Genomic DNA, 14,033 nt, shown 5'->3' with positions numbered 1-14,033 from the left:
TCTGCAAATCCAGGAGTGTGTGCTCAATACCTACGGAACAGAAGCAGCCTCCAGCCTGGGGTGGTGGGTCGGCCAGAGTCAGGGAGGGGTCTGAACCGGGAAGAGGGCTTTATGGAGAAGGGCTGGCCTGACTCCTTAGTCCAAGTGCCAGATGCCAAGTGTCTGATTTGGGACTCAACTCCAAGTCAGAGCTTCAGGCGCCACCCAGTGGCTATTGAAGAAATTGCAGGATAAAAGAGCAGATGAGAAAAGAAACCCCAGAGAAGACAGTCCTGGCCATCGCCAAAGGAGGGAGCTTTGCGCTCCTGGCCACCCCATCAGTTGGCGTCCTCAATCCAATCAGACCCCCCTAGGCTGCTGGCTGACCCAGGTAGGTTTCTCTCACTGTGTGATCTTGAGCAGGCAACTCTGCCCTCTAGGCCTGGTTCCCCAACTGTAAAATAAAGGTTTGGGGCAGATGAAGTCATAAGTCAGGCGCTGTGGTTTAGCACTTTAGCCCATCTGACCCTCAAGTCCAGGTAAGATCTCAGCCATCAATTATCCGTCCCCACATACTCCAGTCACTCCTAACCACACACGTTCATGCTTCATTCACCTGTGAAATCCTCCTTGGCTGGAAATCCTACTGAAATTCCAGCCACAGGGTAAGGCTTGGCTGGAAGGTCTGCAAAATGGGGGTGATAAAGGCAATAATTCCTACCTCACAAGGTTTTTGTGAGGATAAAATGCCAATACCTGCAAATCACTTAGAATAGTGCCCAAGACTTAACGCATTAGCTGTCATTATAAGAATAATTAATAGCTACCATTGACTGAGAGGCATTCATTGTGCCAGGCACAATGCCAGATGCCTTAGAATATTTCCTCAGTTCTCACCATCACTCTTGGGGGTAACAATTTCAATCCCCATTGACAGATGTGGAAACAAAGAGTAATTTGCGCACAATCACTCCAGGACTGGAAGCACATGCACTTGGAAAATGGTACTGGTCTGTGCTCTGTACCACAGAGGGCTGGTTTTAGGGTTGTTGTTTTTGTGGTTTGTTTGTTTGAGGAGCAGAGGCAGAGAGTGTGGGGCACAGGCTGGGCAGGCAGAGGCCTGCTCTGAGCCAGAGGTCCTGGATGATACCCTCTCTTCTTCCTACCTAATGCAGGAGGGAGATGAAATCCAGGCGAAACTCACCTCTCCGCCCCCACCCCGTCCATTTAGGGGCTCAGTTACTGCCTCCTGCTTCTCGCCAACTCCCGCCCAGTCAGCAGCTTTTCAGTCAGGTTTGGGGGCACCATGAGATAGAGTATGGCCCAGAGAGCGAAGCGTTTGATCGCTGCGGAATGGAGGGGGGCGCAGACTTGCGCAGACCCCAGGGGGTCCCCTGGAGCCCCCTCCCTTCCCGCAGCCGGCAGAAGGAGCCGTCTGTTCTGGCTGAATAAACAAGGAGGGGGAAGCGGTGCCCAGGCCCCTGCCCCCCAGCCCGACCCCCCGCACAATGCGCCTTTCTCGGAGGAGACGCCACTCGGGCGCCGCAGAAGCGCGCTCTGTCTGGCCTCCCCTCCCCCTGGCGGCGGAGCAAGACCCACAAACCGACCCCGAGGAAACCAGATTTTTTTTTTTTAAGAAAAAGAAAACAAACAAACAAAAAAAGAAATCCAACAAAGAACTGAGAGCAGAGAAGCAAGCGGCAGAGCGTGCGGATCCAGCACGCGTCCCCGTCCTCCGCAGTCAGGCTTGTGATCCGGGCGAGGCCAGCTCAGCGCTGGGAACCCGCCAGCCCCCGGTCCCCGACAGTCCGAGCCCAAGGGGCTCAGGCTCAGTCCCGCCCTGGCGCCCCGATGGCGCAAGAGGAGGCATTGTCCTTGGGGCCTCACCCCTGCCCGTTCCGGGCCACCGCGGGCCTCACATATGGGTGGCCAGCTGGTTCTCCAGATCCTCCAGGCGCGCCGTCAGCTGGGCGAGTGAGCGGTTAAGGAAACCGGCGGGGATCGCGGGGGTCCCGTCCCCTTCACTCCAGCCGGCGCCCCCAACTCAAAGGATATGGTTCTGAGTGAGACTCTCGAGCGCCCCCAGCGTGCGGCCCTGGAACTCCACGAGGCTTTCGCACTCACAGGGACTCCGAAGCTCTGTCCCGGCGCTGATGCCCTCCTCTGCCAGCCAGGGACAGAGAGTCAGGGGAATGAGAATCTGCAGGACCAGGGGTCCCTGGCCAAGGCCCTGTGCTCTGCCTCCACCCAGCCTGTGGTTGCGTGTATGGGCTTTGGGTTCAAACAGACCTGGGATGAGTCCAGCTACATACTAGTAGCTGTGAGATATTGGAAACCTCACCCAACCTTTCTAAGCCTCAGTTTCCCCATCTGTAAAAAAGGATACGAGAAAATCTATTCATTGGCTGGTACTGAGGATTCTATCATTTGTGTGTGACTATACACACCTTAGAAGAGTGTTTCTCAAAACTCGATGCTCAGAATCACCCGGAGATCTTGTTAAAATAAAATAGCGGCAAGAGTTCACAGCAGCACTCTCCGGGTGAAACTTTATGCAGCGATGACATGTTCCATATCTGCCCTGTCCTGTGTGGTAGCCACAAGCCACGTGTAGCTATTTAACACCTGAAATATGGCTTTGTGTGACTACAGAACTAATTTTTTACTTTAATTGTAATGAATTTAAATTAAGTGGGCACATGTCCCTGGTGGCTACCTTATTGGGAGCGCAGATCCAGAGCACTGCCTGACACAGTAAATACCTGACCGTGTATTTCAACTAGACCAGCGGTTCTCCAAGTGTCCCGGGAGAGGAAGCATCAGCATCATCTGGGAAGTTATTAGAAATGCAAATTATCAGGCTCTACCTGGATCAGAAACACTGAAGTTGGCGCCCAGCAATCTGTGTTTTAACTGAACCTCTAGGTGAGTCTGACGCAATAAGTGCCTATAATTAAATCTGGCCCCCATTTTTCTTAGCTACATAGAAAATAATGGTGAATTTGACAATGGATGGTACCTTGGATTCACTGACGTTCTGTAAACATGTGGCATTTTTAATGACAGCACAATGCCTGGGCCTCCAGTAAAGAATTGCTGTTATGATTTTAAAGGTTACTTCTTAGTCTTGTATGCATCCTTAGCAAACTGCTGTATGTCATCCATTAATGGCATTGGTGACTGTCCCACAAAGACTCCTAACTTTGCAGATGAGGAAATTCGGGGGGGGGGGAGGGGAGGGTCTGTCCAAAGTCATACAGCCAATTGGTGAAGGGCCTCAACCCCAGAGCCCAGATTTCTCTTAGGATTCTAGAGCTGGAGACAACCTTGGGTAGCCAGCACCCTCCCCTGTTACAGAAGGGAAGTTGAGGTATGGGTGGGGATTAAGTGTCTTATCCAATGTTACACTGTGTGGGACATGAGAGCCAGGACAGGAAAGGCCCTGAAGGAGCAGCTATCCGGTGCCTCCCCAATGTGCTGGCTAATTATTAGAATTAGCCTGGGGGTGTATGTGTGCATGTGTATATACGTATATGCATATACATACACACATATATGTATGGATCCACCTATATGTATGTATATACAGCTGACCCTTGAACAAAGCAAGGATTAGAAACTCTGACCCACTGCATAGTTGAAAATCTGCAGCTCACTTAAGTCAGCCCTCTGCATATGCGGATTCGTTGACCTATGAACAACATGGATTTGAACTGAGCGAGTCTACTTACAGGCATACATTTTATCCACATATAAGTGGACCCATGCAGTTCTGTGTGTGAGAGAGAGAGAGAGAGAGAGAGAGAGAGAGAGACTTCCTAGGCCCAGCCTAGCTCTCCTGAACCTCACTCTGGAGGTAGGGCCTGGAAATCTGAAAGAAGAGTCACATCTTAGGCCTGGGTTAGAGTCTAAAGACTCTATGGTAAAAACTACCCCCAAAATCCCCTGTATGGCCTCTAAAGTACAGTTCACAAGGTTCAACAGCTCTCTTCTCCTCCTTCACAGCATTTTTTCAGCTGAACACCATGAAGTACGGATTGCATTTATGGGCTACATTGTTCAAACGAAAATACATAGCTTTGTGTACTTGAAACACTCCGTCCTGCCACTTTGCCAAGTCTGTACAATTGAATTCCAAGTTAATGAACTATAGAAACGCTGGTTGGCATTCCTCTGAGAAACTCCCAAATCATTCTGAACACCCACTAGTTTGGGGACAGGTCTAGCCTAGTCTAGTGCTTCTTAAACTTTAACATACATACAAACGCATTTGGTTCAAGTGCAAAATCTAATTCATTTGGCCTGGAGAGAGTTGGAAATGCTGCTGTTCTAACAAGCTACCCAGTGAGGGCCTTGCCGCTGGTCCCGGGCCACACTTTGAGTAACAAGGCTCTGTCTAGTGAGGCCCACGCCCTGGCTGTAACTCCAGGAGGGGATGGAGGTGAACAGTAAGGGGAGATTTCAGAGGTTGGGCAAAGAGAGAAGAGGAGGGGCCCGAGCCAGACGCGCTCACCCGGGCAGATGCTGCCTTTGAGGTTCTCCAGCAGGTGCGTCATGGTGCTGAAGTCGGGGGAGTAGGACACGTGCAGCTCTGCGGGCTCGGAGGCGATCTCGCGCAGCTCCTCCTCCACCGCCTTGCCCACGCCCACGGCGTACATGACGATGCCTACGGAGGGTACAGGGGGCGCCCTAGACCTCAGGAAAGTCACCTCCCCGCGTCCAACCCAACCCCACGCCAGCGCGCCTCGCGCCAAGCCCACCTTCCTCCTTGGCGCGCGCAGCCCACACTGAGATGTCATCCTGGGAGCGGCCATCGGTGAAGACCAGGCCCACGCGAGGTACATTGAGGACGCGGGGCCGCGCGCCCTGCGCCTCGGAGAAGCTGTGTTCCACCATGTGGCGCAGCGCCAGCCCAGTCATGGTACCGCGCTCCATGTACTCCACAGCCAGGACCGCCTGCTTCACCTCGGCCGCGGTGCCATAGCGGCCCAGAGGGAACTCTGTGCGCACTCGGCTGGAGAACTGCACCATCCCCACACGCGTGCCCTCGGGGGACACGTCCAGGAAGTCCACGATCTGGTTCACAAAACGCTTCACCAGCTCGAAGTTCTGAGGGCGCACGCTCTTGGAGCCATCGACCAGCAGAACCAGATCCACGTGGCCCTCCCGGCACCCTAGGCAGTGAGGAGAAGGTCTTGGATGGAGAGACCAGAATCTTGGCTGGCAGCAGCCATCTACCCAGCTCATTCATTCTATAACAGACACCATGCGTGAAGGCCTTCCTGGGCCAGGCACTGGCATGATGTATTGTTATTATTATTATCAGCATCGTTACAACCTTTGCCATTTATTGAGTGCTGAGCACAACAAACCAGGCAATATGCTAAAAGCATCTTAACAATAACAATAATAATAATACCCACAACTACAATAGTTAGTCTTTATTGATCATCTGCTATGTACCAGACAGAATCCTTAACACTTTACCAGTATTAACAATACGAAATAAAAACAAAAACATTAGTATTTGACAGCTTACTGTGTGTCAGGCACTGGGCTAGGAGCTTTATATGTTGTTTCTCAATCTTCCCAATAACCTTGGGGATTATCCCCATTTTCTGTAACTCGGGGTTCTGAAGTATAAAGTGTTTTGCTCTGGATTCCATAGCCAGGGTTTGAAACTAGGTCTGTCTGGCCCCCAAACCCAGGCTCGTAAGCACTCTGCAATGTTGACTCCCCTGTTCTGAGCCTGGGACTTGGCTAGTCCTGAAGGTGTTTCGACAATAAATGTAACATAATCCTGATCCATAAGGAAATTAGGACAGAGCAGAGCAGTCAGACGTGCCCTATGTTACAGCAGAGAATCTGAGGGAAGAATAATTCATTCTTCCTGGACTTGGTGAGGAAGGCTGCATGGAGGTGGTGACATTTGACTTGGTCTTCAAAGAAGAGTGGGACTTCTCCAAGGCGTGGAGGGACATTCTAGATGGTGGGGGCAGAATATGCCCAGGCATGGAAGCTCTTGACACATTTGGGGAAAGACAGGCCAGTCTGGCTAAAGTGTTCAAGTGTGGCAAGAGACAGGTTTATGGGGTTGGCTGAAGCTAGACTGTGATGAACTAAGGCAGTAGTTTCAAAAATGTGACCACAACCCACAGTAAAAACAACAACCACCGTAATAATACATCATGATGTACTACATATGCTCAGTTAAAATTACGTTTCATGAAATATTTATTCTTTCTACATGCTGTAAACTCTATTTTTTCTTTCTTTCGTGTTAATACTGGTTGTAACTCCCTAATTTGATTTCATTATCCATGAATGTGGTTGTACCCCCCATTTGAAAAACTCAGAGGTAAGGCATTTGATCTTTATTCTGTAGGCACTGGTGAGCCACAGATGGCTTTTGAGCGAGGGAAGAATGTGATCAAATACAGGAGTGGGCAAAAGTAGGTGATAGTTGTTTGTATGGAAAATAATACAATAATCAACAAATAATAATACAAGAATAAACTTTGTGTTTCACATACTCACAACTGTAATCTTACTTTTGCCCACCCATGTATGTATTTTTTAAAAATTAACCTTGGCCGGCCAGTGTTGCTCAGTGGTTGAGGGTCGATCTATGAACCAGGAGGTCACCATTCCATTCCTAGTCAGGGCACATGCCTGGGTTGTGGGCTCGATCCCCAGTATGGGGCATGTAGGAGGCAGCCAATCAATAATTCTCTCTCATCATTGATGTTTCTATCACTCTCTCTAAAATCAATAAGAATATATTGGCAACAGGGTAAAGAATTGAAGAGAAAGAGATAGAGGCAGGGCATGGCACACCCTCCAATGCCATCACCACCACCTACACTCACACATTCACACCACACCCACACCAAAGTCAAGGATGCTCAGAACGTGAGCAGTGGGGCAGGGACAGACAGTGTCCCCTCCCACCCATAACTCACGGTTGCAGCTCTTGCCATCTGCCTGGAGTTGCCGTCCATCGGGGCACAGGCAGCGGTAGGTGAGGCCGTCACTCACACACTGGAACTCACATCCATGGTCTATGCCATTGCAAAGGTCCCGAGCTGGAAGGAGAGACAGGTCGGGATAAGTCAGGGTGGACTCCACTAGCTAAGACCCTTTGCCCCTCTGCACAAGGCAGGAGACCCCTCCTCACCATGACAGCTCCTCCCATCAGGTAGCAATTCGTGGCCTTCTCTGCAGCGGCACCTTGGCCCACCAAGGGTGCTCACACACTCATGCTGGCAGCTGTGGTTCCCAAAGCTGCAGTGATCAATGACTGGTGGGGAGGGAAAGGCAGTAAGATATCGCTTCTGATTGGAGCCATTAGAGACCTCGATCCAAGGTGCTAATGTGTGTGGGGGGAGAGGGGGAGGGCGGGGGATCGCTCAACCCTGCAGCTCCTCTGGTCCTGCTGGAGTACAAAGCCAGCTCTGAACCAACAGCAATAGGAACCTGGGGAACTGACATAGTGGTGCTCACAGCCATGAGTTTCTTCAGTGCACAGGTCAATGGCTGAGGAAGAGGGGAGGCTGGCATATACTTTGGGGGCTGCACTTCTCAGCCCTGACAGCACAGCTTTTAAAAAATACCCAGGCCCCAACCAGCTGGCATGGCTCAGTGGCTGAGTGTCACCCTATGAACCAGGAGGTCGATTCACGGTCCGGGCACATGCCCAGGTTGCAGGCTTGATTTCCAGTGTGGGGTGTGCAGGAGGCAGCTGATCAGTGATTCTCTCTCATCATTGATGTTTCTATCTCTCTATCCCTTTCCCTACTTCTCTGATGCCTGTACTGCAATTCTCAACTATCCTGATTTAATTAACCTGGGGTGGTAACCAGGCATCTGTGATTCCTATATGCACAGGCCTCCTTGCTCTGGGCCAGGTGGCCCTACCAGCTCAAGACCCAGATGCATCCCAGAGTGCGCCTTACTAAGCCAGGATTAAGACCGAGAACCACAGCTGTGGAAGACAGGCCCCTGCCCCGAAGATGCTCACTGACTAATGCAGGAGGACTAGATCCTGCCACTTCACCCGTCTCAGCCTCCATTTCCCCACCTGCAAAATGAGGAAACAATGGAAGAGAGCCATTGCTATTTACAACTTCCTTCTGGGGAAGGTGAGCTATTGCCCTGCTGCGTATCTTGATGGCTTAGATGTGCAAAGATGGCCTGGCGCTGCACTGGGGAATAAGGGCTGGAGAGAGGTGAGTTATTCTGCATAAAAAAAGTGAGAATTTGGGGTTTCTAGAAAAGAGGGGGAAGTGGAGAGAGGAAGAAAAAGAACAAGACAAATGGTGTGAAGATGAGTGGCTGTGTGGGTTGAGAATGCCAGTAAAAAAATCCCTTGCAGTGGGTGACTGAGGGCTTTCAGGGTCAAGGGTGCTTAGTATTCAATTATTTATAAAATGGATGTTTCAGGGGAACATCTGTAATACTTTCAGCAATAAAGATTTTTGAAAAAGGATGTTTCCTTTGGTGTGTGTACTGGTATGTTTGGCTTTACTGAGATGTAATTCACACCTGTGTCCACCCCATCTTTAGTGAAATGGGCATATGCACGCACTTACAAGTACACACACATGTTGTTGTGTGCACAAGTGTGTGAACCAAGGAAGAGGCTGATTTATGCGCATGGAACAAGGACAGCATGTGTGGGGTTGAGAAATTGAGAGAGGAGCCATAAACTGATTGAATTCTGCAGAAGCTCAGAGTGAGAGGGGACCACAGAATGTAAGCACTTGGGGAATTCCCGGAGATCTGGGGGAGGGATTGGGATGTTCATGGGTCATCACATGGGGTTTCAAACCAGTTTTGTCAAAGTTCTAGAAACAAGAAACCCCCAGCGGACATTATGGGGATCACATGACCTCATTTTCCAGGTTGGGGTGAGGTTGGGAGATAATGTATGCAGTGCTCCAAGCACAATGTCTGATATTAACTTGGCCCTCAGCACATGGTATCTGTCATTAAGATGAAAGGAGCGGACACAGATACACATGAAAAAGAAAGTCCCGATTGTACAAGCAAAGGCATTGTGTGTCGTGGCTTTTCAGGAGGCAAAAATAAAGAACCCGGCCTTGAAAGATGTGCAGGTGCAGGGAGGAGCAGGAAGAGAGCCCAGGTGAGCAGCCCAGGTGAGATGCAGAAGCAGGAATGACAGCATGTATGTGGCAGGGGAGGTGGTGTATGGAGACCATAAGTGAAGACTCCAACAGTGTCTAAGTTACAGAATCTGTAAAGACGTGCCTGTGAGAAGACACAAACACGTTTGGGAGGTGTATTGGAGCCAGACAGGAGACGGGAGGATGCAGAAAGCACACTTAATTGCGGGGTCACGGTTTCTAGCTGTGGTCACATCAAGGACTTGTGTGGCTCCAGGCATGCCTTCCCTTTCTCAGACCTATAAAGCGAGGGAGCTGGACTTTACTTCCAAAGACCTTTCCAGACGCATTGGGCTGATGCTGGGGCAATGGGGGCCCTCGGAAGGCTCAGGATGGCAGGGCCGGAATAGTTCTCACCCAAACAGCCCTTGTGATCTGCTGCTAGCTGGTAGCCGGGGTTGCAGGTGCAGTGGAAGGTGCCAGGGGAGCTGACACATTGGTGCTGGCAGCCGTGTCCCCCCTCAGCACACAGGTTCTTTCCTGAGGACACACAAGTAGAAGAGCAGGGGACAGATGGGCAGACCCTCCAACAGGAGACAGCTGGGCGGGGTCAAAGGCAGGAACCATGATCAGGTTTGGACTTAGGTGGGATATGATTCACTCGAGAAGGGCCGATCTGAGCGGGAAGGAACAGGGCCCTGTTCACAGCCCCTGTGAATAGGCTCAGAAGAGGGAGGCTGGGCTATCTGTGTAATGGGCTGGGGCAGGACTATGCAGGTAGAGAGGCGGAGAGGCGCTGAATCCAGGTGGGCGGAGCCACCCGAGGTGTGACGCAAACAGCTCTGTCAGCTTGGAGGAGGAGCTAAGGTGCGAGGGGGCAGGGCCATGCCCGTGTGGGCGAGACATGACTCTTTGGAGTGGGTAGTGGGCCCTCATCTTTGAGGGGCGGCGCTTTCAGTGTTGAGGGGCGGTGTTGGAGTTGGACATGAAGCCTGTGGTAAGCCACAGCTCATCCTACTGGGAGAGTGCGCCAAATGTTGCTCCTGGTGGGTGAAGCCTAAGCGAAAGTGGCCAGAGCTGGCCTGTGACACAGCGTGGCTGTGTGGCTGCGTTAGGCCTTGGGCGCCTCCGCTCTCTCGTGGGCGGGGCCCCGCCTGGTGTGGGGAGGCACTGGGGCAGGAATGGGAATGGAGGCACATTGAGCCTCGCTCCAGCGCTCCCCAACTCACCACACAGCCGGCCCTGGAACTGCAGGCCAAACTCCTGGATAAGGTCGAAGGACTCGACCAGGAAGACGTGCTCGTCCAGAGGGGCGAGGCCATGGCGCGCAGGGAGCCCACGTCGGGCCGCTGCACCCCCACCGCATAGATCTCGAATTCCGCGGGCGCGCGCCTGCGCCGCCACCTCCGCCACCCGATCCTGGGGCCGCCCGTCGGTCACGATTACAGCGACTCGCGGCACGCGCGCCTCCAGCGGGCGCGCGCCTTCGGCCACGCTGAAGGCCACATTCATGGCGTATTGGATGGCCAGCCCCGTCATGGTGCCCTGCGCCAGGGGCACCAAAGCGCGGATGGCGCGCTCCATGTCCTCGCGGCGCGAGAAGGCTCCGAGCCGGAAGACGCTCTGCACTTGACTCGAATACTGGATCACGCCGACGCGCGTGGCGTTGGGCCCCACGTCCAAGCGGCGGAGGAGGCCCACCAGGAACTGCCGCATGGTCTCGAACTCGAAGGGGCGCACGCTGCGCGAGCTGTCAATCACAAACACCAAGTCCAGGGGTCCAGTGCGGCACCTGGGACCTGCGAGGAGACCAGGAAGGACTTTCCTAGGTCAGCGAAGCCTTCTTTCCGAGGAGATCCCCAGGGAAAACCAGGGCGGAATGGCACCCTCCCTGCATAACAGCGCCCACACGGAACTACCCTGGCAACTGCACGGTAGATGCCTTCACTCGCCCAGCATGAGCTGAGGGCCTGGGCTGGGAGATTCACCGGTCCTCTATCCCACAGCTCTGAGGGCTATTCCGAGGAGGCATTACCCCTTTGGGAGAGGGAGAGGGAGAGGGAACGTCGCAACTCAAATGCCTGTAGGAGCCAGGTGGGCAACATAAATGAGCGAACCGGTGGGGTGGGATGGCGGGCACCCCGAGAGCCCGTATCCCTCCTAGAGTGGGCAGCTGCAGCCAAAAGTTGCATGCAGCCCTGCAGATCCGTGTTAGCAGATCCTTGGATTTTTAAAGAGAAGTCCCAAATATGGATTTTTATGTGAAATCTCTTGATTTTTTTTCCAATTAGCTCTGAAAAATTTAGCACCAAATGGGCATTCTGCATGAGCCTGATCTTGTTATCTCTAAGCCGCATCCTACAGACGAGGAGACTGAGGCCCAGAGAGGTGAAAGGATGAATTCAAACCCAGCCTGCTGTGGGGGGGGGGGGGGCGGGGGGGGCTCCAAAGTCTGGCTTTTCTCTCCCAGCAGGCCTAGCTGGCTGCGGACAGAAAACCTGCTTCTGTTCCTCGCCCCTCGCTGTCAGGGCTGGGCCCCTGCTCACCTTGGAACTGGAGCTGGGTTTCCCAGGGCTGGAGAAGGAGCAGCAATATGGGCAGTGGTGAGCAGGGGAGGCCCCTCATGGCACTTGGGGGACAGGAAACGGGGTGTCAGAGCCTGGAGGGGGGAAAGGAAATGGCAAAACAATAGTATCTGCAGAACCCTCATTCTGGGTGAGGGGCACTTGGAGGCGTAGGAGGGTCCTGGGTTTATTTTACTAATCTCTCTACTTTCGTGTATCTTTTCACAATAATTAGTTTTCGTTTCACTGAGATTGCTGAATTCCTTGTGCCAGGCACAATGTTAACCGCTTCTCCCGCATTGTGGCAGGTAGTCCTCTAACAATTCTATGAGACACGCTGTTACTGTTCCCATTGTACAGATTAGGAAACAGGCTCAACGAATTTGAGCGCCGGAACCCAAAGTCTCACGACAAGAAAGTGGCTGCGCCGAGAGACAATCCTACACCCAGGGGACCGGTAGGACTGTTCCACGCCCTCGCTTCCCGGGGAGGAAAACCTCTGCAGAAGGAAGCCATTCCCCCCGCGGGTCCCCTTCCCCTCCCTGTACAGGCGCCTCTGTGTGGCTGGCCTTCACACATACACACACACACACACACACACACACACACACACACACACACACTCAGCCACACACCGCGCCACCGCAGGCCTCGGGGAGGGCCGGCGCTCCGGTGGAGAGGGTAAGGGGCGGGCACTGCGTGGCCAAAACCCACCGCGCACTTGAATTCCAGGCTTAGTGCCTGACTCCCCTCCAGCTCTCAGGAGAAGCCGCCAGGGGGCGCCTCCCGGGCCTGGCTCCGTTGGCTCGGTGGCCGTGGGAAGCCCACATCTGCCCCGCAGGTGCCCCTGCCCAGAGCAAACAGCGGGCCGGGAGCCCGGGGCCTTGAGATAAGGCGGGGGTAGGCTATATCCGGCGCGAGGGCCCGGGAGCAGGAGTGCTCAGGGTTCTGAGGGCGGCAGCACGGGGCGCACCCTGAGGGCTGTGAGGGAGCAGAACGCGGCCATGGACCCTGTGGGGGCGGCAGGTGAGCGTTTACCCTCCCGAGGCCCTTGACGAGGCCCCTCGAGCATCACGAGAAAGACTCCCATTGTACAGATGGGGACAATGAGGCCCAAGAAGGCTGCCCACGGAGCTGCAGAGGAACCGGGGACTCCTTGTTCCCCTTCTTCCTTTTGAGTTGCCTGGCAACCTGGTGTCTAGGAGCCACTGGACCTCTTTTCTTTGCATTCACTCCCTCTGCTCTCTACCCACTCCCGCGCCCCGTGCTGAAGCTGCGTTGGCCACTTTTCTATTGCTGTCTCTTGGTAGGGGGGCCAGCCGCCCCTAACCCAACCGCAGCCCCGCCCCTTCCCCCAGTCCGTGAATGGGCCTATTCTGAGCAAGGTCGGTGCCGCCGCTCACTGCAGGCGGCCTTCCCGTCCCGGATCCTCTCCGCCTCCGCCTTCAGGCCGGTGGAGGAACAAAAATCCGTCTGGCAGAGTCCGTCACGGAGGGTGACTAAGCCAGATGTGCCAGCTGCTGGAGGTGGGAAAGTGTGGAATGCTTTCTCTAGCTTGGGCCACAGCTGAGGCCAGCATCCCGCCCCCCCACCCCCACCCCCAGAGCAGGGGCGTTTTAAAGGCACAAGGGGCTTTGGCCACCTCCCATCCTTTCCTACTTTCAGAAGCCTCCAGGCCCCCCAATCTTGATTAAGGCCACCCTTATCCTGCTCTTGGCGTGAGCAAACACCTCACCTGGCATCCTACTGTGGCCCAGGAGCCCTAGAAAATCAAAACAGCGGCTGCCTCCAAGTTCATCACCTTTCCAACCCCCTCCTTCCACAGAGGAAGGAACTAGGTCCAGAGACAGCAGTGTCTCACCCAAAGCCACACAGCAACGTGGTGACAAGGCTGAGCTCGAACCCAGAGCTCCTTGGAGGGGTGACTCAATCCTGCGTTAAAATGAACGATTTGGAAATAAATGCCTTTCGGGTGGGGAGAGCGGGCTCCAGGGGGAGGAGAGCTGTGAATAATTCCTCAACAGCTGGCTGAAGGATGAGCACCTCGAGGAGGTTCCTGGAGGTCCCCAGGGGAGGAGATTAGGGGAAACGTCCCCTCCCTTTTTGGTGGGCTGGCTGGTGTGGACTCAACTTGGAAAGGACCCCACGGAGGTGGGAAGGGCACCGCGGGTCCAGGGCGGACACAATAGGGGTGCAGCCGCGGCTAAGTGCGGTCGCCTGGTCTGGCTGGTGGCCTGCTCCCCCGCAGAACCCCCAGGCCCTCTGACTCACCTGAACCTGAGAGACAACTCGGAGGCGCGACCGCAGAGTGGAGCCGACGGGCGGGGCCTCGCGGGCAGCTGGAGCAGGTAGGGCGCGGGCAGCG

The 14,033-nt window shown here is 53.9% G+C and overlaps 2 protein-coding genes across 2 annotated transcripts in view; one reads left to right on the top strand and one right to left on the bottom strand.

Annotated features, from left to right (window-relative positions):
• Nucleotides 1-1,520: 1,520 nt before the first annotated feature.
• Nucleotides 1,521-11,999, bottom strand: MATN4 (matrilin 4). The gene is given in 11 exon segments (XM_023756220.1): nucleotides 1,521-1,953; nucleotides 2,035-2,142; nucleotides 4,493-4,645; nucleotides 4,740-5,153; nucleotides 6,942-7,064; nucleotides 7,157-7,279; nucleotides 9,522-9,644; nucleotides 10,334-10,417; nucleotides 10,420-10,477; nucleotides 10,479-10,903; nucleotides 11,651-11,999. Coding segments are annotated over 11 exon segments (1,749 nt in total). The 5' UTR covers nucleotides 11,730-11,999; the 3' UTR covers nucleotides 1,521-1,894.
• RBPJL (recombination signal binding protein for immunoglobulin kappa J region like) overlaps nucleotides 11,478-14,033 on the top strand; it is a 10,273-nt gene continuing 7,717 nt past the window's right edge. Inside the window, 3 exon segments of the mRNA XM_023756221.1 lie at nucleotides 11,478-11,492; nucleotides 11,575-11,707; nucleotides 13,917-14,016. Of these exon segments, the coding sequence (XP_023611989.1) occupies nucleotides 11,698-11,707; nucleotides 13,917-14,016 (110 nt within the window). The 5' untranslated portion in view covers nucleotides 11,478-11,492; nucleotides 11,575-11,697.

Source organism: Myotis lucifugus, unplaced genomic scaffold (genome assembly GCF_000147115.1).
Source record: "Myotis lucifugus unplaced genomic scaffold, Myoluc2.0 scaffold_90, whole genome shotgun sequence".
NCBI classification, from domain to species: Eukaryota; Metazoa; Chordata; class Mammalia; order Chiroptera; family Vespertilionidae; genus Myotis; species Myotis lucifugus.
Note: the sequence above shows the minus strand (reverse complement) of the source record. Positions and strands in the feature narration are given on the sequence as shown.